This window comes from Strongylocentrotus purpuratus, unplaced genomic scaffold, assembly GCF_000002235.5.
Source record: "Strongylocentrotus purpuratus isolate Spur 01 unplaced genomic scaffold, Spur_5.0 spur5_scaffold_11, whole genome shotgun sequence".
Taxonomy (NCBI): Eukaryota; Metazoa; Echinodermata; class Echinoidea; order Camarodonta; family Strongylocentrotidae; genus Strongylocentrotus; species Strongylocentrotus purpuratus.
In genome coordinates, this window is record NW_022145596.1 from 13,688,524 (window position 1) to 13,713,357 (window position 24,834).

General features: G+C 38.6%; 1 protein-coding gene across 7 annotated transcripts in view; it reads left to right on the forward strand.

The window, feature by feature from the left end:
- The window catches only part of LOC578304 (protein Shroom3), a 56,742-nt gene that overhangs the window by 24,414 nt on the left and 7,494 nt on the right, over positions 1 to 24,834 (forward strand). For 5 of the 7 annotated variants that reach the window (XM_003725092.3, XM_030980699.1, XM_778480.5 and 2 more), the window contains exons 2-5: positions 6,371 to 6,562; positions 6,959 to 9,974; positions 10,485 to 10,639; positions 11,219 to 11,536. In XM_003725092.3, coding sequence (XP_003725140.2) covers positions 6,371 to 6,562; positions 6,959 to 9,974; positions 10,485 to 10,639; positions 11,219 to 11,536 — 3,681 coding nt within the window. Of the gene's footprint in view, positions 1 to 2,513; positions 3,204 to 4,868; positions 5,025 to 6,370; positions 6,563 to 6,958; positions 9,975 to 10,484; positions 10,640 to 11,218; positions 11,537 to 24,834 lie in introns of those variants that run through there. The other 2 variants (XM_011669788.2, XM_030980696.1) reach the window with 2 other exon arrangements.

Sequence of the window (24,834 nt, forward strand, 5' to 3'; positions counted from 1 at the left end):
CAGACCTAGAAACACCAATAGGGGCATTCTATTAAGGTTGCATCATCGGTTAATACATAGATAAAAAGAATCATGAGTTAACGATAATGACTCAGGTGACGAGAGGTGATGGCTGCCGGCCCTCGTTCAGACCCCATTGCTGGGATGTCTACCAAATTGGATCTCGGAACAGCTGACGACGGGTCACACAGCTGAGTGCTGGTGGGAAGTCACATGATTCACAAGACCACCATGGTCCATCCACACTGCCCAAGTTCTTAGATAGGCTCTCAACGTCTTGTCCAAACTTTCCCTTGTGATTATCTGGGGATGTCTGTTTGTTGGTGTATTAGTAAAAAAAAAATTGCCTTCTTCATTTTTAACTTTTTCCTGGTATACTACATGTATATCTAGTGTCTGCTGTGGACCAGAAGGACATTAAATCAAATACTGACACAGACTTATAATGTCCTACTGGCTCTAAACAGATGATATAGTTGTGCATTAGTTAGTTATTATTATATAGTGATGAATACTGTATTTAAATTTACATGTAGGTGCATTCAATGTAGCCTTTATCTGAGCAGTTTCATTACCGAGCAGGTCATGATCCTTGCAGTAAGCATTGAATAAGGCTCATAAGTGGATTTTTCTTCTCTTCAAGTCTCTTTGCCAGAGATATAATGTGCATTACCTTTCACGTCAACAAGCGCTTCCTACCGATACACACATGCCCAATTGCATGATGATTGAAAATCATCTACTTCGTCATCCATGTGAACCATCTCGCCTAGGAATGTATGACTGACCAGTCTGCGAGACTCCAGAGGAGGGATGCGATCCGAGTGGTAGATATTCAGAGAACTTCCCTCCTCCTAATTACCAAACGTCTTCATCCCTCACCCCCTCGTTGCAGGGGGTTGATAGAGGGAGCTATTTCTGTGTACCCCATCCCAAGAGAGTGCTAATTGTCCCTGACAACAATATGGCGAGTAATACCACCCCTCATAACTTCATTAGTAAGTTTAAAGATAATTTTCTAGTGTAGTTCTAGAAATTGAATCATATTGAAGGTCTGATTAACACACTGAGCAGCAACCATGACTGTGGATATAACAAAGGTAATTCTCCACAGGAATACCTGTATCTGGGACTATGCAATCAGAGTTTACCACAGTTCTAAACACTTTTAAGAAATCAACTAGGAATCAATTAATATCAATACAAGATGGGAAGCGTATAGTCAACAGAAATTATGGTTGTATTGTATATTAACTTAGGACGTTACGTTCTGCAGTTTAGAAGGCCATTGCCCCCTTTTAGGAATCATGATCGGTTTGTTTTTCTTGAAATGTTTTGCTATCATGATTTGTTTTTCTGCGTAGAATATGTATACACCTTGGGCTATAGCTAGGTTTACCAGAGAAAAGAACACGGTGAACATTTTTCATTTTTGATGTTAGATGTGAAGGTATAATTAAGGTCATGTGGAAATTGCAGTTTGTTTTCATAAATGAATGTAACCAAGGTACCACCTATTTCTATTCCATGAGGCTACCTTAGGCACCTTGAGATAATTGGCCACATTTTCTCACAAAGGGGTAACAATTTTTAAACAAACTTGAGGTAATTGGACACATTTCTGACAAAGGATATAATTCTAAAACCAAACCGCCTAACGGCCTTTATTTTGAGGCATTTCTATTATGGCGTGCCTGATCAAATAACAACTTTTACATTTTATGAAATTTTGTGGATTGTGGGGTGGAATATTGTTTGAAAGCAGCCATGCTCTAGTTGTTAGCAAGTGTGCCCATAGTGGCCACAAGGTGTCTCACTTCACGCAGCTCTCTGCGTAAATAGAAAGCGAGACGTTTTGTCCCTGCCACGTAAACCAACATTATTGCTTCAGCCCATGGTGATTGACAAGAGTTATTACAAAAGAATCGTGAAAAGTCCAAGCAAATTCCATAATAGTAGATTACACCACTGCTCTCTATCTAGGGAATATAAAGTTGGTATTTAGTATTATTTAATCTATTGGAACAGAGAAAATGTAAATAGGATCATAGCATAAGGTTTGGAATGTGATATTTGATATTTCTCAACTTTTCTCTCTATAATTTCTCTTGTAAACTGCCCCCACGATCAAATATTCCGTCGCCTGGACGGCACGATCAGCTATTTTTCTCTATCTTCTATGGTATGCCATTCTCTTTCTCTGTTGTGATATACACTGTGTTTTTCACACCCATGCTTGAGTTTGGCGTCATACACTGTATTGATCAGTACCGAAAGTGCATTTTCAGAAAAGGGGCAGAGATACTATTACTGACCTACCTGGTATATGACTTTTCTGCATCTGTTTTAATGTTAGTGATAGAACGCAATGGAATCCGAATCGTTGCGCAATTATCATTGTATCTAACCAAGGTATTCATTATGATACTTACATGCAAATAGGCTTGCGATATGAAGCCTGAAAATGATTTTTGTTTTTGTTTTGAGGAGTGGAAAATATAGATCACCATTTTGGATTGATTTCCCCCGATCATGATCAGGGAGATAGCATTGCATCTAATAAACAAGATATTTATGTGAGTAAGATAATTAAATTCATTAGTATTTGAGAAATGCCATTGGTGGAAACTTTGTAACAAGTGATAAGAAACATGTTTATATTGTCACAATGCTATAATTATTCATTTTGGGTGTAGTTGTGTTCTTTTAAGATTTGGCGGTTAGGTCGATGACGTCCAACCCTACACCCTACGTGGGCGAACTTGTCACTCCTCCGTTTGCACAATGTGCGATTCCGCTTTTAGAATTCCAAGGAGAAATAATTTATTTGTGGTCCTGGCCCTCTTTGTCAATGGTGTTTGCCCAAAGCTGTGGTACAACCATGGTTCCCAACTTGGGTCACATGGTGTTTGTCGTATCAAGCCGCGAGTTGCATTGTCAGCCCTCTATTGTTGTCTGTTGAATTGGACAGAACAGGTATTACTCATGGCAGGTCCGTATTTGATGGCTTGTAATTCCCCTTTCGTTTTTTTTATTGGGATATGCTCCTCCCAGTCTTGTCTATTCAGAAACCACAGCCGACTTTATATTTGGGGAATTTAGGTTGCTTTTTGTCATTTTCCCACGATGGTTTATCTAGAAAGGAGTGTATCGTGTCGGCGAGCCCGCTCTGGGGCTGGAATACATGTACCACGGAATTATTGGTAAGAAGTAACTATTTAGAATACATTTAACAATACCAACAATGATTAATTAAAATCTGATATTCATTTTTTAGTGGGTTTTTTTCTCAAGTTTTGTGATTTGGAATAGTGAATAACTTGTGTTTTATAAAGTGTGAATAGTTGACCAGTTCTAAAGTGCTTTCAAATATTGTGCATACATCTAGTAGATTGGTTACCAGTGACATCTCAGGAGTATAGCATATGTCCCTGGTTAGAGGTTTCTCCAACATATCAATAACTCATGAATTCACCCTGCATTTTCACAACTCGCAACATGTCAAAACTCAAATACAATACATGTAGTTCAGCACTAGGGTTTTAGGGTTGAAGCATTCATGAATTGGAGTGCATTTATTAACTTTATTTTATCTCTTTATTCTGTTTAAATAAAAATGTGTCAGTATTAACAGTAATATTTGGGTTTCATGGCTTTTTGTTTAAACATTATTTTTAAGAGAAATCTAATTAATTGGTGTAGAATGAAATTAGAGTCATTAGTTGTTTTTTTTAATAATTATTTATGTTTGCATTAGTTAGCAATGGATTACCAAAATGTTGATGAGAGTATACTTCTGTGATCTAAATTAATTATTTTTACCTTTAAAATGAGAGAGTTCAGCAGTACAGACAAAGTGTACATAGACATGTACATGTACCTAAGAATTTGAATGGTTAGGGCGAGTTGATTTGAATGAACTAGATTTTGTTTACTGGTCTGTTTGCCAAGTCTGCCCCCTCTCTTGCTTACTCATCCAGTATCCATTCATCCTAAATCTTTATTGTAATACATGTATTACAGTAAACTAGTCTCAATAACCATACCTTTTGTGTCAGTTTGTAACACAAGATTGTGACCAAGAAATATATTGACATGTTAAAGAGATATTCATATTGCTTCGGCCCATGATAGATTTGATAGACTATCAATGTGTACCCAATATCTTGGAGTTTTGGACTGCATATAATGATTAGCTGATATGAAAGTTTTTTATTTCATATTAGTCACCAACTGGAGTCTGGACATCTATAGAGTAGGAAGACTATTTTTTAAGGACTCCAGGATGTAGTCTCCTAGTTACAAACACAAGAAACCAGGAAAAACGAGCCCCACCTTCCAAGATAATACAAATAATTTCAAAAAATATAAAGTAGTTCATGAAACTTATTCCTATGATCATTCTAGTGAAAATAGAAATAAAGTTAGCCTGTTTGTAGACTAGATCATCTTCTTACTTTACAAATGGTCTCCTATTGATTTCTTGAGAAGGATATGAAACCCATGGTAGGCTGCACAGTTGGATTATTCACCTGCTTTCATTTTCCTCAGTAAGATCGCGGGATGCATCTAAGTTTCTATGGCATGAGTCGGCGGTTTAGGAAAATGTGAAATATTTCTTACAGATGTTTTGAGAATCAAAAGTTAAAGTAGAGTGAAATAATACCTTGTGGATGCAGATTGTGAAGGAAATTTGAAAATTTGAATATCAGTGCTTTCATCTCGCAAATGCATCAATATATAAACTTGTAGACAGGTTTCTTATTTCATTCACTTGAAAATCATTGTTCGAAAGTATATAAAACATAGTATTTGTTTCAAAAGTGAAAAAAAAAAACTCTTGAGATATGAAGGCCTGAACATATGGGTTTTAAGATGAAAAGGAAAAACTGCTTGTCATTTTATTCAGCTGTAGTCTCTTTCGGTTTCATCAAATGGTTATGATTTTGACCAACGTGTTTTTCCGGAACAGATGCCATCAAAGTGAAACGTCATTCATAAATTTGGATGCCATCTCGTATCAGGTAAAATAAAAGTTGTAGACAAAAGGCCCGGAATCGGACAATCGTGAACCAACATGGTTCTGTTTGTCCAGATGATACTTATACCATGCCAGTGTCGTGTATTTACATAGGCCTTTTGTGCTAGGAAAGTACAAAGGAAAATGATGACCAAAAAAAAAGGAGAGATAGAACAGTGCCACAAGTTTGAAGGACCATGCTTGCATCACTGCATATTTGGCATTCCGACCGATATTATGCAAATGTTTTTCTGTCTGGTTAAGAAACAAAGCCACAGAAAGCAATATTAGACAAGGTCATTCAAAATGGCTGTGTCATATATGAATGCATAGACGAGTGTTGTTGTGGTCTAGAGGGTGTAAAGAGACCCTTTCGTGCTTATCCATTGCCTGTACAAATATTGATATGTTGCAATTCTATGTCAATTAAATGATCATGCTCTTTTAATAGAGAGGGGTTCTAGTGTGCTGCTTTTGGTATCGTGCAATTGAGAAACATTTATCCTCCGAATCTCATACCTTACAGATATGCCTAGAATTCACAATTTTTCAAGGTAAACCACATTGAAATAATTAAAATTTGTCTACCAGGGTTTGGGTCAGATTTTATTTCATTGTTCCTTTCTGTCAGCCAGAATTTCCTGGCTCTTCAGTTTGTAGCAATTGTACTTGGGCTTTTGCACTTGGACTCTTGCCGGTCATACGGTCAAATATTTGGATCCTTATTCTCTCTTCATATACCATAGATGTACGTGATTGACATCTCTGTCATGACAGATCGTTTGGTTGTAGGTTCATGATCGGGAAGGATTTAAAAATAGACGGCAATTTTCACCCTAATCTCCCTCCATGATCAGGGATAGGAATAGCCCTCGATACATCCACGGTCATGATTGCAATAGTCCCACATGCAGGTATTCCTGTGAGGAATAGATGGCCTTTGGTATGTCTGCAGTCACGATTGTGTAGCCCCACATGCAGGCTTTCTTGTGAGGAATGTCCTTTGGCTCATACATGGTCATGGTTTTGTAGTCTCACAGGCAGTTATTGCTCCAAGGTGAATGCCAGCTGAAACAGGATATTTTGAGCAGTAGAGGGAGACATTGAGAATAAAGGTGTTTTTTTCCCCTCAAATTAACAAATAATTGAAGAATGGGAGAAGAGTGGAATGAGAAGAAAGAGGTGACGAAGAAAGAATATTTTCTTTTCATGTATTTGTTAGCACAAACTTTGTCACAAATCTCGCTATCATTTACTATTTCTCATTATGTATTTAATTCAAAAGATACGCAATACCTGCACTCTTGATTAAATGCAAGCCTTCTCTTTCCTTTCCTTTCCATGTACCAGGGGTTCGTCAGCGTCTGATTTCCGAGGCCCCAAGAGCCCAGACCTGAGAAAGCAAGCCCAAGAGAATGCAGCCATGATGAAAGATGCAATGTACCCAACAACAACAAGTACAACATCATCGTCAGTGAACCCCTTGCCCAAGGAAGTGGCAGAGCAGAAACCAGTCAATACCAAGAGGGTCAGGAAACGAGAGTAAGTAGCGTTAAAAGAAGAAGAAAAAAAATACTCATCTTGTTATTCCAGTCAATTCTTTTGATAAATTGATGCTACAACTTTGCCGTTTAAAGCTACCTGACATTCATGCAGGAAATTAACTGTATATAAAATTTATTTGTCATGCAAAATAAATCCCTGATTGTACTCGGTTGCTACGGATATGAGGGTGATATAACATGATGAAAAGAATTAATAGCAAAACATAATTTAAAAGGTACCTTACAAAATTTTCCTTTATATAATCTTGTCAAAATAGGTTTCAGTATGATTCTGTATGATTCAAGTTATATTGAGATCTATATTTCTTACTGTAATTAATTGATCTTCTGTTGATTCATGACTGCAACGTTACTTTTTCATCCCTCTCTGCAGATCCCAGCCCGGTTCACCGAGGCCCAAATCTTGGCACACCGACGTTAGAACCCTGAGCCAACCAGACCTGTCCAGGATGCCCCAACACAGCCGGCAACGACACGGGGAGCAGACCCAGCCACGATACAGGAACCCTCCGCCAACGCAGTACAACAAGTTCCACAGCTCTTCGGATTCGTCCTTCATGATGTCCAGCTACGAGGAGAAGACTGGCTACCACCAGCATGGCAGGTCCACAGGGAACATTAATAATAACAGTGCTGAGGACACGATAGAACCCTTACCAGGGCACGTGCAGAAGAAAAGGGAAGCATTTGAAAGGACAATTATGTCGCAGAGCACGGATAAGATTAACACTGAAGACCAATATGGGGATGTGTATAGTAAGAGGTATTCCAAAGGAAAGGAGGCAATAACGCAAGGTGTGAATCCCAAGTTACGGAATATCCGCCACGATCTTGAACCTGCAGAGACTTATCCTAAGGTCGTTGTGGCTACGCACATACACAGTGTCCAGTCAAAGGCTGTCCTGGGAAGAGTACCGGACAGCAGTGACCAGACAGGTCAGAAGTACGGTGGTGCACAGGATGTCAACATCTACGCTGTCCAGATGCCGGAGAGGCAGATTGCCAGTTCGGCAGATTCATCTGTCACAAGGAATTATGCGCAGGCGCACAGCAATCTGTCGGGGAATCCTCAGACAAGTTACGTTCAGTCAACTTTCGGTTCCAACCCACATTCAAGTAGTTTTGCCACTCATCATGGAGAAATAAGGAAGGTGCCACCAGCTATACCAAAGAGAGAAGACTCTAAGACCAAGACCCAGGCGTATAGCGATCACGTGAAGTCATCATCATGGCCAGTGTCCACAATCAGTTCAGAGACCACTTGTACCTTGACAGTGTGTCCAACAATACTCCCAAGTGACTTGCCTCCTGTAAAACTGACAAAGACAGAGAAATTGCAGAAGTCACCCACACACTCTGTAACACAATCCAATCCAAATCAGAATTCAAATAGTACAGACCAACATATCGTCCAGGCCAAACGAATATGGATTGATGATGCCAGTGAACATGAATTTAACTTTGAGGACAGTAAAATGCTTAGTAGCGACAATACATTAAATACAAACACGAGGCCTCCATCCCCTCCAGTGCGAGACAATGAAAATGGAAATTACAAACCAAAACAAAGCAAAACGACTAGGAGTTCTGACGACAGGTTTAACACATCTGATCACTTGATCCTGGACTATCGCTCTTTCTTGGAAAAGACAGAACAGCAGCAGGAGAACCTGAAGTCTATTCAGCCTGTTAATAGTGTGCCGGAAAGCAAGAACAAAAGGGAGCTTTTTACGAGAACTCATGATTTTAGTAAAGCAACTCAACAAGAAGAAAGTTCACCGATGGCACAAACGCAGCCAGCAAGGGAGTCTTCTACACGGAACTCGTGGTACCAGGAGAAGAAGAAACAGAGGAAGCGCTCGTCGCTGTCTTCAGAGGATTCATTGAATTTTTCTGAGTTTGATCTAAACAAGAAAAATCTGGGACAGAACCCTGCAAGAACCTGGCGCAACCCAAGTGAAAGTCGTGAGTCAACAACATCTGACTTGCATCCGCAACTGACAGGGCATCCTCAACAGCCCCAGCAGCAACAACCTGTGGAGCCCAGGATTTCCAGTCATTCACGGCAATCCAGTGATTTGGACAATCCTAATGCCCCAAGGAAGCGCACACCAATTAGCCCTTCTCTGATGGAAGAAACCTTCAGAATGGAGCAGGAGCCAGAGCAGAAGACTTTCACTGAGAAGGTGGAGAGGACTGTGAATCGCCAGGAGAGCAGGGATAGTCGCAAATCCGGCATATTTGATCAGAATGATGATTGCCAGCTTGAGAAACTCCAACCGGATGGTAATCTCTCTGAAAACTCAATTCTTAGGAGATTAGAAAGGGAAGGCTCTTTCAAGAACAATGTGAACCTTGACCCACAAAGGTCAGAGGGCAATGAGACATCTGCAAGGAAGACTATGCCAGATACGAAGAGAGACCTTCGAAATCTAGGTCTCTCAGAGGATGCCTTCAAGCAGGATCACAGACCAAAGAGTAATCACTACAAATCTGGGTCTTTCACACATGATTCAAGGGGGAATGCGGGAGATCCACGCCTTATGAGAACAGCACCAGTACCATCATCACATCAACGCACACATTCCATAGACACATATAACCGCAACCCTCCAAGGAGGCATGAAAGTTTTGAGCGGAGGGGAAATCCAGTCTCCCGTGAAAGCTCCTTTTCTGAACACAAGAAGTCGAAATCGGATTCTGATCAACATCCTAAAGCAGATCAGCAAAAGAAGAAGATGTCCGATCCTATCAACAAACCCCAAAATGTCAGGAAGACATCGGATCCCGAGAACAGGCAACAGATCTGGGATGCCCTCAAGGGGTTCGTGCATAACAGACGTTCTCCACCAGGCACTAGTCCCGCCAGCTCTCGTCCACCAAGCATGTCTGGCTCCGAGCAGTCCCTGTATCGCAGTGACATGTATCACTCCACCAGTTCTCTTGCCAGTGGCTACTCCAGCAGCAGGCATTATCCTCAAGATTCTTTGTCAAGCATTGGCTCCTCCTTTTCCCACCCTCTGCATCAGCCACAGGATTCAGGCTTCGGGTCAAACAGCGACATATCGCAAGTCCGTGGCCCGCACTCCCCATCCCAAACGGGCGTGGTCTCTCCAAAGGATGTCCGCATTGCTGCCTCCATCGCTCATTCTTCCTCCATGTCATCTTCAGGTCCGCAGTACCAGCAGACTACCAATGAGCGAAGGAGAAGTCACCAGGTTCAAAGACCACCACACCAGACCAAGCACCTTACCTCCAGGATGTCTCTAGACTCTATAAACCTTCCCAATTCTCGGAACCAACAGGAGAAGATGAGGCCGAACCGGTCACCCCAAGACAAATTTGAATTCTCACCAACTCGACAGATATCACCTTCACCATCGTACAATGTAAGTAATTGAAGATGTAGTTCCTTATTTAAGAATTTAAAAAAATCGAGCGGTAGATTGCGATACTTGATGACAGAGCAGGAATTTGTTCTTGTTGTGTAACAGTTAATTTCGAGAAATGTGTTTGATAAAATTTGATATTTTAGATGCCATTGTTCCAATGAAGGAGTATTCCAAATATCTCATTAAAACCATGTATTACTTTTAAAAAGACCAGAAATGGATAATGGTGAATTTGTCTACAAATTTTCCTGTCACATATTGTCTGGTGAGGGATAGAAATCAACTCTATGTCAAATGGTATTAACTTCCCCCTTCTGGTTCTTAGCAGAAGATGTGGAAGTTTTGTTGCCAATGTATGAAGAATTATTCAGAAGGACCTTTTAGATCTTAAATTTTAAGGAAATAAGCATTGGGGGGGGGGGTTTATGAATTAAATTCTTGATTTATCGAAAATTCTGTAAGATTTTAAGAGGAGTAAAGGTATATTTTTGCAATTCACCTCTATAGGTACATGTGGCAGAACGAGTATCGATATCTAGCCTTAAAGAGGAAGAGAGCAACAAAGAGGGCACCGTTTTCTACGAATCGCTTCAATCCGAGCGAACAGAGACGGAGGTGAACCACCGAGTCTTTAGGTACCCTCCCAGGTCAGACCAAACCAGGTGAGAGACTGAAGTACCTCATATACAATCACAACGACTTTCAAGAATTCCACTCAAGGGAAATTTCAATTTTGTGTAGTATAGCCTATAGAAACCATGTCTAGATTATGACATTGTAACGTTGGCATGTTTCAGTAGGTTATGCAAGATGCTGTTGAAATTGCCGTTGGGTTGTTTTATGAAAGTTTGTGCGATTGTGTTCCTGTCTTCTTTTAAAACAACAAAATCAATGCTATACGATGCTTGCCTTAGTAGTGATCTGATTTAGACATTACTCAAAGCAGATGGAATAAGGTCTAAGGTATTTGTGTTTTGATGTGAAGTCCATTGATGAGAGTCTACATGGTGATTTTTAATTACCTCATTTGTTTCCCAAATATTTTTGCTCTGAAGCAAAACTTCAGCAAAACGAGAGGATTTATGAGAAAAAGCTTTGCTTAATTCTGAAGTCCATACAGCATAAGCTTTATACCTTAATAATGTATATTATCTGTGGTTTAAGAATATTCTGAAAAGTCTGTCAATTATTATTGTCACCTGCTAATTGAATATGTGTTGGTACATTATTTTATCAATCAGCAGCTCTGGTGGTCAGAGAACATCGCCCAAATCATCAACAGTTCACCCTCCGGTCAAAAGCTTGTCCATGGACCCCTCATACCAAGAACTGGAACTCAGCCCCCCTCCACCACCCACGCCCCTATCCCCTCTTGATGGCAGGGGTAACATGGAGTTCCCCCCTCCCCCTCCGGAGCTGGCGCCTGCATCCAACACGAAGAGGAGCAGCCCTAAGCAAGAACCCAGTGAACAGACTGTAAGGCAGGCAACACAAGGGGGCAGCATGCCACTAACCAGCCCAGAAAGAATCACACCCAGCTTTGCAGAGCAGCTTCAACAGTGAGTTCATACTTTCATTATCTGTCTGCATGAAGGGCATACAATGTCTGTGGTTGTTTCGAGAGGTTTTGTTTGTGGATGTATTACAAGGGGTTTCCCTTTTCTCTTTAGTCTATGAATGTAATGTCGCTCATATCAATATCTTTTAATTCTGTGTCTTCAATTTTCTTTCCTCCCTAACTTGAGGTTGCCTCTTCTGAATCCTGATTCAAGCAATCTATTTCGTAATACCTTTACTTACTGGTCGTTCCATACACAACATTGTCTACTTAGATCAAGAAAGACGTTATGTCAATGATTATGAATTAACATCCTTCTAGCTATCAGCAAATGGAATGTGTGTTCTTTACAAAACATCCAGGGAGGAGGGGTTTATTTTCTGCACTCGTGTTATCACAACATACATATTAAAATACTTCCTTGGGTCGGCTTTAGCTAAGTTTAGCATCATTCTTAGCTTAACATGAGTTGAGCTCTAATTTAACCCATTAAATCCTGAATTCTCTAATTACCATAGGCTTAATACAGGGGCCACCCGGTTCCCATAGCCGATGGGTTAATCTAAACAGATATTTACAATCACACCCGTCAGTGTGTACTGTTTACATGTACATCCAGGTATCTTAAAAATAGCCCCAAATAATCACCCAATATCTTATTTTATCATAGTTTCAATATCAACAAAGTACAGGAATAGCTCTTAATGGAATTGAAACCTTTCAAGTTTCTGCTCCCTGCTAAGGGTCAAATGGATTAAGATAAAAAATGATAGACTTCTCTGAATAAAGGAATGATTGCGATATCTTTTGCGCTGAGACAACCAAATCCGCTTGCCTCTCCAGCTATCAGCTTGTAATTCCACAAAGGATGCTATAGTTATCATTTTGGCCGAATAGTTCCAGGGAGTTTTATTCGGTGCTGCTACCTTGTTAATTAGTCCCGATGCAAGATTTAGGGAATTTGTAAATTCCTTTTGATGATGCAATAGGTCTATAATAATAGGTCACAAAAATGGTATGAACCTAGCCCTAGTTTCTACACATCCCCCAGAAGGGGAAAATAGAAATATGGGAGTGTCATAAAACCTTTTATGATTTATTACTAAAACAAACTCATTTCTATGTTGTTATTCATTATGGGGAACCGAAACTTTTATTGCTTGTCATCTTCATGTACTTCATATGGCATATGGCTCCTCCGAGGCTATTCCTGAGGAGAGGAAATTGCTTTTTAAATAGTTCATGTATGGTTCAAAATCCTCGAACAGCTCTTCAGTTTCTATTTGTACTTTTTGAGTGGGACACTCCCAAACATTGCCAGTTTCTATAGCGAGGACTTTGGAATATAAAAAAAGAGAGTTATGATGAAAAGTGTATGAAAGTATGCTTTTGAACCATATTGTTTTGTGTCTGTTAGGAGAAATTATCATTGTCAAGGACAAAGATGTACAAAGAAGTAGGCCGGTGGTTGATGCATCAGTGAGGTTTACACGACAGTCGGTTCACCTTAGATTTAAGTTGTGGTTGAAACTACAAAGTTATGTTATAGTAGGGACTATGCTGATGCACTCGAGGTTACTAAACCTTAATTTATAAGCCACATCTGAATAATGTTACCAAGTCCTTTTAAGGTTAGCTCTATAACTTTTAAGCAGTAGAGGGTCTTAAAATGACTGCTTAACCGGCTTGTACTTTGTTGTAGTTTTAAACTTTGAATGCTTGTTTCAGTCCTGCTTGTTGTGGTTTAAACTTTAAAGTGGATGGTTGTTTATAATAACCTCCACGTTTCAAAAACTTAAAGTTTAAAACTATGACAACCCCATGTCATGTGAACATAGCCACTGTCTTTTTCTGCTCTAGTCTGGGGATCATTTTTACAACCTGGGACCTGTTTCACAAAGCTTTTTTTCAATGACAAATGACAAAAATCAGTGACAGATCTGCTGATAACCAATCAGAAGCAAGGATTTCAGTAGCTTATAACAAAAACTGTCATTTGTCACTGATGACAAGTTTTGTGAAACGCCCCCCTTGTATACACCCTCGAACAAAAACCACTCTTGTTTTTACCTATGCAGTCAACAAGCTCTTACCAATCCAAAACACCTCGTTGTTTCATAATCATATTATCGCATTATCCAAGAAATAAAAGAGGGTTATCGTGCAGGATAATGGCAGATAAGTATCTGACATTTTTGGTGGGATTAGTGAGTGTCTGTTCAGTTTGATTGAAAGATGGATGCAAGGTTAGGTTGCTAACTTGCTACTATTATCAGATCAGAACGAGGCTGGTGTGGTTCTATCGCTGGCCTGTGGACACTAGGCTGTCATGAATAATACAAGTCAAATTAAGGAAGCTTAGACTGTGAAATCTGGTGTCATGAAACGACGACGGGTCCAGAATTCAAAAGGCGTAAAAAATTTGTGATGTTGGTACTTATTTGGCATATATCTGAATGGAATTTTATTTATAATTAAGCTACAAATCTGGGCTGCAAGGTATAGTACTTGTTTTTACCAGCGCCATATCGTAACAATGTGGTTCTACCTCTGTGAAAAACTTGTGATGAAATAAACAGCAAATTTTCTGCCTGTTTGCCTCTCATTTACATGTAATTGTAAAATAACAATCAAGAACAGACAGACTTCTTGAGTCCAAAAATTGATCTTTGATCCGCTGTCTAATGAATCTCATTGTCGTGCTCTGAATGCAGCTCATCCAGAAAATTGCCCAGAATTATTGCCCTGTATTCCATACAAAGAGGAACCAGATTTTTTTTATTTGAAAATGAAATAATCCAATATCCTAAGCAATACTATTCATTCCAAAGTCTCCTAAAATCTCAGCCTCAAAATATGCCATTTTCATTTTGATATGGAGCCCAGTTTGTTCTTTGCTCCACCATTATAATTTTTTTTTTTTTTACAAATGCTTCCTCTTTTCCCCTCTGGCTTAATAATAATAAAAACGATGCTTATAAAGCGCTTACCACTTGTACTTTGGCTTGTATACTTTTCTGAATGTTACCTCCTTTTACCAATTAAGTTTTTTCTAAATATTTGTTTTATTGCTAGACAGGTTATAATCATAAGTTCCCCTTCTCCTTTATGTAGTCTGTCTGCTTATTCTGTAAAGCTACAATAGTACCAATCTGATATGAAGAGGGTCGTTGTTATACCCCACTTATTCAGAGTTGTAGTTGAAATATATCATTTCTGGAATGCCTCTGGGTTTTGATCAGGCCGCAAATCATGAAACGTAATTGGAAAAATACTTGAATGGCAGGAAATGAAACGGATGCTTCATTTAGGGTGGAAATCATAGGGGAGTGCTTAGAGTTTATTTGTGGGTAATTTCTATCGACTTCTACATGTTCAACAAGCTCTTCTAGTACCTTCTCTCTATTTCTTTCTTTCCCCTCTGTTTTCTAGAATATTTTTCTCTTTCTATCTATCTCTCTTTTTATTCTTGTTCTCTTGTTGCTATCCTTCTTTCTACATGTGTTTATCTGTCCCTTTTCCTGCATCTGTATCTATATATCTCTCTCTATTTCTCCCATCTTTCTTTCATTCTCAGAGGTGCTCTCTCTCTCTCTCTCTCTCTCTCTCTCTCTCTTTCTCTCAATATATATCTTTATTTCTGTTTCTCCTTTTGTATCTGATCCCCTCTCTCCACCTCTCTTTCTCTTTCTCTCTCTCTGTAATAACCTCATCCCATTTTTTGTTCTCTCTATACCCCTCTCTTAGATTTTATAGCTTTAGACCAAGAAGTTTTCTTATATTCATACGCAGTTCTGACTCTTTCCAAGAGCCATTCTTTTATCCTATGTATTTTATTAAGTTGATAAAAACAATATATCACATTTCTGGCATACAGAGTTTCAATTTCAAGAGGTAACATTGTGAAATGGAGCTCTCGAATCCTACCATGAAATTGATAACATTCCAAGACCTGAAACAATTCCCATAGACCAGCCCGAGTCAATCATAATAACGGTATTTCAAATCTGATCCCATCTTCAGCCCTGTCCCTCTATGTTAGAAAGCCTAATCCCCCTCCACCACATAATGGAATCTCCCACCACCACTTGGGGGCCCATTCATAGCTTCGCAGAGCACCCACTTGTAGTAGTGAATGCATTCGGGACAGATCATCTACCTATATGCTGCACTGATTTTTGTGGTTTCTATAAAGGAAGGAGTTCTGTAATAATCAATTTCACCTACTTTGCACCAGAAATCATTTGCTGTTTATCTGCAAGAAGTTTCCATCTTTGGCAGCCATATTAAGGTACTATCTATTTTGCATGAGCATTCATTTTCCCTTTCCTTCTTTGTTTACATGTATATAGTTCCGAACTTCCGATACCATCATCTTTTCATTGAAATAATGTACAATTCATTTTCAATGGTATTGTGCATGTATACTGATTATTGTACTACTATATTTGATTATCAGTTATTAGTATGATGGGCGTTGGGCAATAAGTTAGCTGCAACTGTTTGTAAACTGCCATACATGTAATGTCATGTTCTAACATTTTTTAAAACAAGTTTGAGCCTGAACTTTCCCCTCTTGTTAAATGTTATTCTTATTTTCTTTTAAAGATTTTTCTATCAATCTATGCCATTCATCATCATGTACCCATAACTATTTAGCCATTACTTTGTAGCCAATACTTTGTACTTCTCTCCAATAAATCAAAACAATAATGGAAGTGCAATGAATATGTTTAGTTTATTCATTTTACACACCAGAGATGGCATGCATTTTAGAAACATTGCAATTTCTTTTTATTTCATTCTCAAATAATGGCATATAAATCTATGTGAACCTAGACCTCAGGCTCAAGAGATTGAAGAAGTAACAACCATGTTTTGTCAAACTTTTGTTATCATTTAGATAATATTTATACTTATTCTTACCACCTCAGTTTCTTATCTTCAGATCACATTACCAAGCAGATGCAAATTCAGTAACTCACTAAATCCATATTAGGAGACATAAGTTTTTATGTATTTCTCATTTTTGTGTGGGATTTTCAATTTGGCCAATAAATGGCCAAATGGGAATTAGTTTTGTGTACTTTGTGGATCAAAGGCCATCTTGGAATGTAAACTTGAATCAAAGACTCTGTCCACGGTCAGGGTTAGTCAATATTTTTCAGGCTCTTTATGTTTGGAGATGGTCCTAAGCAAATGCGTGTTTGACAGACAGATTGTGGTCTTGCACTTATGACTCATCAGTAGTCCCACGCTATTGTGTAAGATGTTGGAACAATGGATGCTCCTAAGCACCCCCTAAGCAAACCCATCAAATCACGTATGATTTGCCTATCAGGTTCATGCTTGTCTCTCATTAGCAGTTCCCTGTTAATGGACTCAGCTGCCTGAATTTGATAGCCGGCCAATTTTGCTTCCGCTAGGGGCTTGAATACCTATTGCCTGAATTTTCTGCAGTTTGACATCAGTGAAAGTGTGAAACAAAGGAATCAGGGGCCTTTTTGTACTAATCTGAGCCATAGGTGTGAATATTAAATGAAAATGGTCCATTATGCATATTGCATTTGAAGACAGCTTTTCCTTCCCAAAGTGGAAGATTGGGGGAAGCTAGGATGTTACCAGAGGCCTATGTGCTTGTCATAGTGAATATGAAATGCCGATTTTTTAGTCATTCATGATACTATAGCTTCAATAATGGTATCCATTTTATTCCATTGTATGTAACGTGCATTGGTGATTCAGAGATAAGCACCCATGATCAAGGCTTCGTACATGTTAACATTTAACAATCATTTCTTTGATCTTTATCCAAGCCACATCTCGAAAATAAATGCTTCATTTCTTAGTAACACCCACGATAATCTATCCAAATACATAATAATTAGCATATTTGTTATGTTCCTATATACTAGCCTTGCATCAACTTCTGTAAAAGAAACCTTACAGGTTGAGATGAATAGTCAGGGTTCTTTCAAAAAAATGTTGGACTTTTTCTCTGAATTTGTAAGCCTAGCCTATAGAATTGCATATGTGATACCTGCAAAGTGCACTAACCTTTTAGAAAATAGTAACCTAACAGAAAATAAGTGCTACAGAAAAATCTAAACAATTTTGGGGGTCATATTTGATCATATTAATGCTTGCCAAGACCATCATTTCCCAAAATATAATAATAATAATAATAGAATGGTGCCTATAAAGCGCTTTCCACCAAAGTCTCTAAGCGCTTTAACAAACAAAACACAATGACAGACAAACATGCTCTTCTTTGTAAAATATACTTTGAGTCCATTGTTTAGGGAGGAGTCTCGGAAATCACCTTGGCCCAGTGGCCCCTTTCTTTAGACAACTCCAGTTATGAATTCCATAAAGTTATCATTCCATCTAGGCATTGCTTATCATAGTTAACATTTGAGGGAAGTGGATTGATAAATAATAGTGTTCCTTATCCTGTGGTTGGGTGGGAATACCCCAAGCTTTTTGTTTATTGGTCTTTTGATGGAGGAGTTTCCCTTTACCAAAGCTCCTTGTCTTGTGCAAGCTATTGGAATGTTTCTTGGGGAGACATGGGAGGATGTAAAGGGTCTTTGTGGTGTGATGACTCATGGATGTGGTTCCAGATTAAAGGTGATCTTCCTGTCCTTTTGGGTAGTGAAGGCACAAACCCTTGTCAGTCCAGTTGTGTCTTTCTTTTAATAGGGGATTTTTTTTTTATATATCAGTATTGTTGAAATTGGTCTGTCCAAGTAGTTAGTCAGTGATATGATTTTAAAGAAATAGACCACTTTTAGGAATATACCCTGAATCTCGAAAACACCCCATATCACATTCTTCTTGACATTGTTTTCCTTCTCCCTGACATACTAACATTTGTAATGGAGCTAGAAATTATGATTTAGCTCCACAACATGTCAAAAGCACTTGTTTGCTATTATGCATACAGCCCTTTCATGTATTGTCAATAATTTCGGCATAAAATTGGATCTTAGCCACTTGTGTTGGGTGTTCTGCAGCCATGCTTGAGAGATTTTCAGGAATTTCCACCAATGTGCCTCTTTCGTTCTGATGCCTTGTATACATGTAGTCGGTTGAAATAAACAACTTTCAGTGAAAAGTTTAAATGGTTTTGAAACATTGTGTTTTATAACAAACCCAGATTGACAGCATGGTGAATTCTTTTGAACTGAAAACAGAAACCATGCTTCATTTAACTCATTGTGGGCTTGTTTCTGAGGCAGGTTGGTCATTCTTATGCCATTCCGTCTACTAAATTGGTGTGTGGATTATCCTTCTGTAAAGAATTTTAAATGTTTTATTGCTGCCATTTTCTGATATCTCCAGACACTCGTAAAAGGGTTTGTAAACAACTTGATTGGTTCATTTTGTTGTTCAGTAAATGTCCCCTGCAATTTTGCAATGTCCTGGAATGGGAACGCAAGAATGAATAGCAATTTTTAAGGTCTACTTTGTTTGAAGAATGCCGAAAAAGAAAGATGGAAGTCAACAAAGTCTGAGGGAAAGTTGCATGCAAAACCCTTTGACAAGCTCTACATGATTTACAAAAGATTAACAAATTCTTAACCAGATGGTTACTGAATTCCTTAATCCCCATAGACTTAATACAGGGATCTCCTGGTTCCAGTAGGCAAGGGGTTAAGAAGAGATTCTTGAGTGAAAGTTGCATGAGAAGCCCTATGACAGGCCTAAGATCATTTTCAAATCTGTACCCAAAAGAGTGGCTTAATTTTAAGTTGTTGGTTCCCCACTTTAAATACTGAGCAGATCACCATGGGTTTTGTAGCAAACTACAAGCCAGAACTAATCCCTCCCCTAAAAATCCTCTTTAATGAGGGTGGTATGTTTAAAGGAACCTTGGGATGGTGTAGTTTTCACTCATTACTACCTCTAAGGATGGCACTTACAGACTTCTTCCTCTTACAAATAATGATCTCTCTTTTGACTTCCAAGGAGTGGTTTCAAATCTATCAAGGTACTGATCCAAGCTTAAAATAATTATGTTGCAACATTTTAAAAAAAGAGCATTCATGTGAAAATGAAGTATATACAAGGAGTAGAGCCAATAGGCTGTCTTCGGGGAGGGGCATAGAGCTAACTTTTAGCCTTAACAAAATGAAGATTGTTCCATACTCAGTCTTAACCTGAGATGACTGGAGTAAATTATTAGGGGTGTCCATCATGAGGCCTTTGTTTTGTTGACATTTTAACATGGAGTGTATAAAGTATTGGTGTTGAGCCTGCATATTGTGGAGATATTTCCTTTGTCGAAATCAAGGCTTAATATATTAACAATCAACCTGTACACATGGGTCCCAAAATTTTAGTTCTAGCTCTGTACCCCTTCCCATGAACTCCCCCCTTAGAGTTCTGTCTTTCCACTCTATCAAGTCCCTGCTCTAACCATGGAACACTGAATCTCAAGTGGGTGTGCCTAGGAATGGGCAATAAACTCCAGTTGCCAAGTTGAATAACCTTCGAATACGCGAACTTCCCAACTCCGTAATGGCAGAGGGGTGTAAAGTCAAGAGGGAAAAAAAGGCCATCGCTGAAATTTACGACAGGACAGAACTTTCTTACATGCTGGTGGCCTACATACCTATGCCAAAAGAATTGATCATTCTTTATTCTTGCTCTGTTTATGATTGGCATTGGAAGGCCAATTATCATGAAAAAGTGGTGGCAGTGTATTTTTTATGTGATTATTTAGATTGTGCATTGTTGGGTATCATTGATTTTATTATCAAATCACATCAAAAGAAAGATCTGTTACCAATTTTCTAGTAGAGTTTGGATCATATAGTATTGTGATGCTCTCTTTAATAGCATAAAGCTGTTACAAATTTGGTAGTTGCCCCTCCCCCCCCCCCCCCCCCCCCCCCCCCCCCTCTCCTCACCACCAAATATTGCCACGTAACGGGGAAAGCACCCCAAATTTTAGGAAGATTTTTATTTGGTAGCTATTTCTAAATACTAGCTTCTGTAGCAGTTATCTGGAAAGGTAACAATAGGGAGGTATGGGGAGAATGTTCTTTTTCTCTTAACTATATTCATCGAATCATAGCAATAAACTACTTCCGTATACAGTTAGAATAAACTACTTCTGTATGGGATAGATTACTGCGTTTTCCATTCTTTGAAACTGACTGAAAATTGCTTGTTGCACCAGGTCTTAATCTGCTGAATTAGACCAAGTAAATTTGCTGTGCAATTAGAATGGAATTTCTTACCCCTTTCCCAGGTTGAAGTCTCTAAATTTCCCCCACTCCAAAAGGTGAGTCCACTGTATTTGAAAAGGATAGAAAATGGACAGTTAATACCCTATTTATTGACTAGCTACAAACATACCATTTACAACTTAGGCATTCCTCCCAACAAAATTGTGAGTCTTATTGTACACCTAACTTTGGGTAACTTTTTTACAAAAAAAAACCTTTGTTGTTTTTGTTTGATAGTCCCCATTATGGAGAGGATTTTAGCTGAGAATTATTAAAAGCAGCTTATGATTTGAATAAATCAAGTGAAGGCTGTTTCTAAAATGTAGGATTATAAAGCTTGTGCAGTTGCATTTATATGTCGTCATTGTACTTCTTTATATTTAGTTTTTTTTTCTTGGCAATTTTCTCTTGCTCCAACCCCCCCCCCCCCCCCCCCCATTGCTCCCTTTCTCCGTGTTTTGATGTTTAAAATGCCCCACTCCATGTCCCTTTTAGCCATAAATAGCTTTTTTTTTTTCTTTCCTTCATGTATCATGTATTTCCCTCTTATACATTTTTTTCCAGTTATCACAACTCGGCTCTATCGTAGAATAGTTTGAATTCTAAGCATTCCAATCTGCTATTTACTTTTAGATCAATTTTTGTTACCAAGTCTTGGAATAAGATACTTTTTTTAAAGTCTGGTTAGTGGCTGCAATCTTTCTTTACGCTGGGTCTCAACTCATTTTTCCCCTTTTGGCCCCAACATTTCCAGCCAGTGATGTAACTAATGTGTGATTATAGGATGAGCACACATTGATAACTGACCGATAGCAGCGGCCAGTGATGGTCAAGCGATTTGCATTGTCCCAGTTCCTTTTCATCTCGGGCACCTTAGTCGAGATCTAACCCTAATGAGGATCACATGTTTGAAGAGAGAGATAGACAGCAGCTTATAAAGTGGTGTGGTTTGGTCAGTTATTACAGGTGTTATAAGCTCCAGGCCTAGATATTATTGCTCGTCTGTGATTTTGACAGATTTTGGTAAGTACGTTAACCAAACCAATCGAAAGGGATTTATTTATGTTAGTGTGAAATATGGTTATTGTTTAATTGAAATTATTTGAAATTCCTCAATCACTCAATAAAAATATTTTGGGGAATAGTTATTATTGTGGGAGGCCATTTTTGAAAGATGAAGTTGACTTGTGCAAGGAATTGTCGAGAAGTTACTGACAAAGGTTGATTATGTTGATAACTGTGAGGTTTTGGAATCGTCAAAATGATACTTGATTTACTGTTGCTGAGATTCATATGCAGTGCTCTGCACACAGATATGGGTATATGGGAGTTCACACAGCTATTTCCATTCATTTATTTCATTATGAGGAGTGTGAGAGCTCTTCAAGAGTAATCATGTGAAATAAGAATGAGAATGCTCACAAATTTTCACCTTTACTGGGTCTCAACCTTCTCTTTTAATATATGGAACTTTGGCTGGATTCTGTTTACTATGAACATTTCATTGATACCCTATTCATTCAGATCTTGCAAGGGTTCATTCAGGGAGGGAATGACCTTATTTTGTTAAACTACAAAAATCCAGTCAAGAACATTTCCTTTCACAATAGCTCAAAATTACAATACAAACTATCCGTAGTGAATGATCAAATCATTATGAAACCAATGATGTACCTGCCATTGCGGTCAAAGCAACATTGAGACTCGATTCTGAAGGTTTCTGTAGAGGTTTTTCTTCCAACCATGTCTCATTTACTTGAATGGTTCAGTCGAGCTGCTTTTGTATAAAAACCCTCAATGATTTAGCTTCTCCCATTCTTGGTGTGCCCATAGGTCTCGACAAGTGATTAGTGTCGTTTTACAGATTACGGCTCTTATTTCTTGGACTAGCACTCCAAATCCTTGATTGAGCCTCTGCACTTTGAAAAGGTCAGAAATTGTGAACTTGGCATTTTGATTCTCTCCACTTAAATTTATAGCACCTTTTTTTTTTCTTCCCCAGTTTATGTTGGTTATTGAGGTTTTGTGCCAAGTTGCCCTATTGTTAACAACTTCGGGCTCAATTTACTGTTGTAAGAGAGTGCTAAATTGGGAAAAGTAAATCAAGTGTGAAATTGAATCCTTCTGGAGGGAAATAAAGGGCATTCAAGTTCATTTACATGCTACTCTTTAAATAAATTTAACCCCCCCCCCCCCCCCTCCAAAAAGGGTTCATTTTTGGTGATCGAACTTTACAATAAGGAGCCATGTAGACATTGATAAAAATGAAATGGCATTCAATTTTGGAAAGCACACATAGAAATTTGTTATAGACAAATGTTTGAAGTGAGCCTGAAATGCTTCAGACTCAAGAATATGAAATATGGTCTTGTCAAGAAAAGAGGGCCATATGTTTCATTCCATCTGTTGAGTTGAATTATAGCATGATGTATAGAATTTTCTCTTTGTAACCTAGCTGAAACAGTAATGTAGCTCTGTTACATGGATTTGTACTAAATTATCTATTATCTATACTGCATTGGTGTCTCCCCATTTCTGTTTGTAAGATGAGGTCATCATAGCCTGAGGGTAAGGTCACCTGAGGTCACAAGGTAGTCTGTGGTATCTGAATCCTCCCTTGGCAGTCTTAGTATTCAGACTTTATTAAGATGTAACTTTGTGTCTAAAATAAAATCTCATAAGTAACAACCATCAAGAAAAGAAAAATGGGATTCAAGAGATAATTTATAGCATTTGTTTATCAATATTTTGTTCTTATCAGACACTATTTTTAGAATTGTTGAGCACAAACTTCACCCTTTCTGAGGTGTGTATTCAGGCAAAAAGGTTTTATTGATGTGTCTACTAATATCCCATGTCCCCTCAACTCATGATACACAAAAATCAGACAAAGTTGTTAATCAGCTCGTCCAATTGGCTGAATTGGTAATATATCCATAGTGTTAATTTTTTTTTAAATAAATTCCCTGTAGGATTTTTCCTCTGCACATTTCTCCCCTACCTGTGATGGGTATAAATGTGTGTTGACATTAATTAACATAAATTGCTTTCGAGACGAAAACGCAGCCCAAATAGCATTACCAGATTTATGCCAGCAGAAAAGTGCTGACATAAATATGAAAATAAACGAGGCCAGCATACAGCTTTAGGGTTAGGGTGTGTTGGAAAAGTATTATGTTGTAGAGTAGTGTGTGATGTATGTGATGATGACATCATCACTTGTGTTATACAAATGATGATGACATCATCACTTGTAAACAAGATGGTTACATGCGTTACTGTACACTGGCCTTGTTGCGCTCACTGCCTCTAGTTGAACACTCATCAATGCTCCCAGTTATATACCTACCAGAAAATATGTTCAATTTTGCACAGTTGGTAAATCAAGCTCAAGTCACCACCCCAGAGGTTTGTCTGGTTGAATTCATGCATAAACATTCATCAGCTGAATACCCATATTCGAATATCAATCTTCAGTTGAACCTGTGAACCCTAAAACACAATACACCTTATCTCTAATTCAATAGAACAGTTCAGGGATGTATTCAAATTCACCTGATCAGTCCAGGAATTTATTCAAATTCAAGTCAGGGCCCTAGTACAATGGTGTCTAGTGAATAGTGATCCCTCTACTGAAGTTTGCCTAACAAAGCAACAGCTATCATGTGCTACTTGCATTCAGCCTATTGAACAAACAGGTGGATGACTGTTTCAACTTTCAGGACACTCCCAGACTATGTATGACATTATGCTAGTTTACAACAAGGCATACAATTTGACATTCTCAAACAACAGTATTTGGTTTGATATTGTTCATAGTGCCCTAGCGGATTATAGAAAGTAAAAAAAAAAAAGATGCTATAGTGCGATATGCAGAGTGGGCAGCACCACTCTTTCACTCCCATGGCGATAACAAGAATCACATATCCGCCCACATCATTTTTAGGGCAGTAAATGTGATATGAAACAAGTTCTCTTCCTGTTTGAACAGCTGAACATTTATTTGGCAGTTTCATTGTCATAACCCCCCCCCCCCCCCCCCCCCCCAAGGAAAAATCTTGAA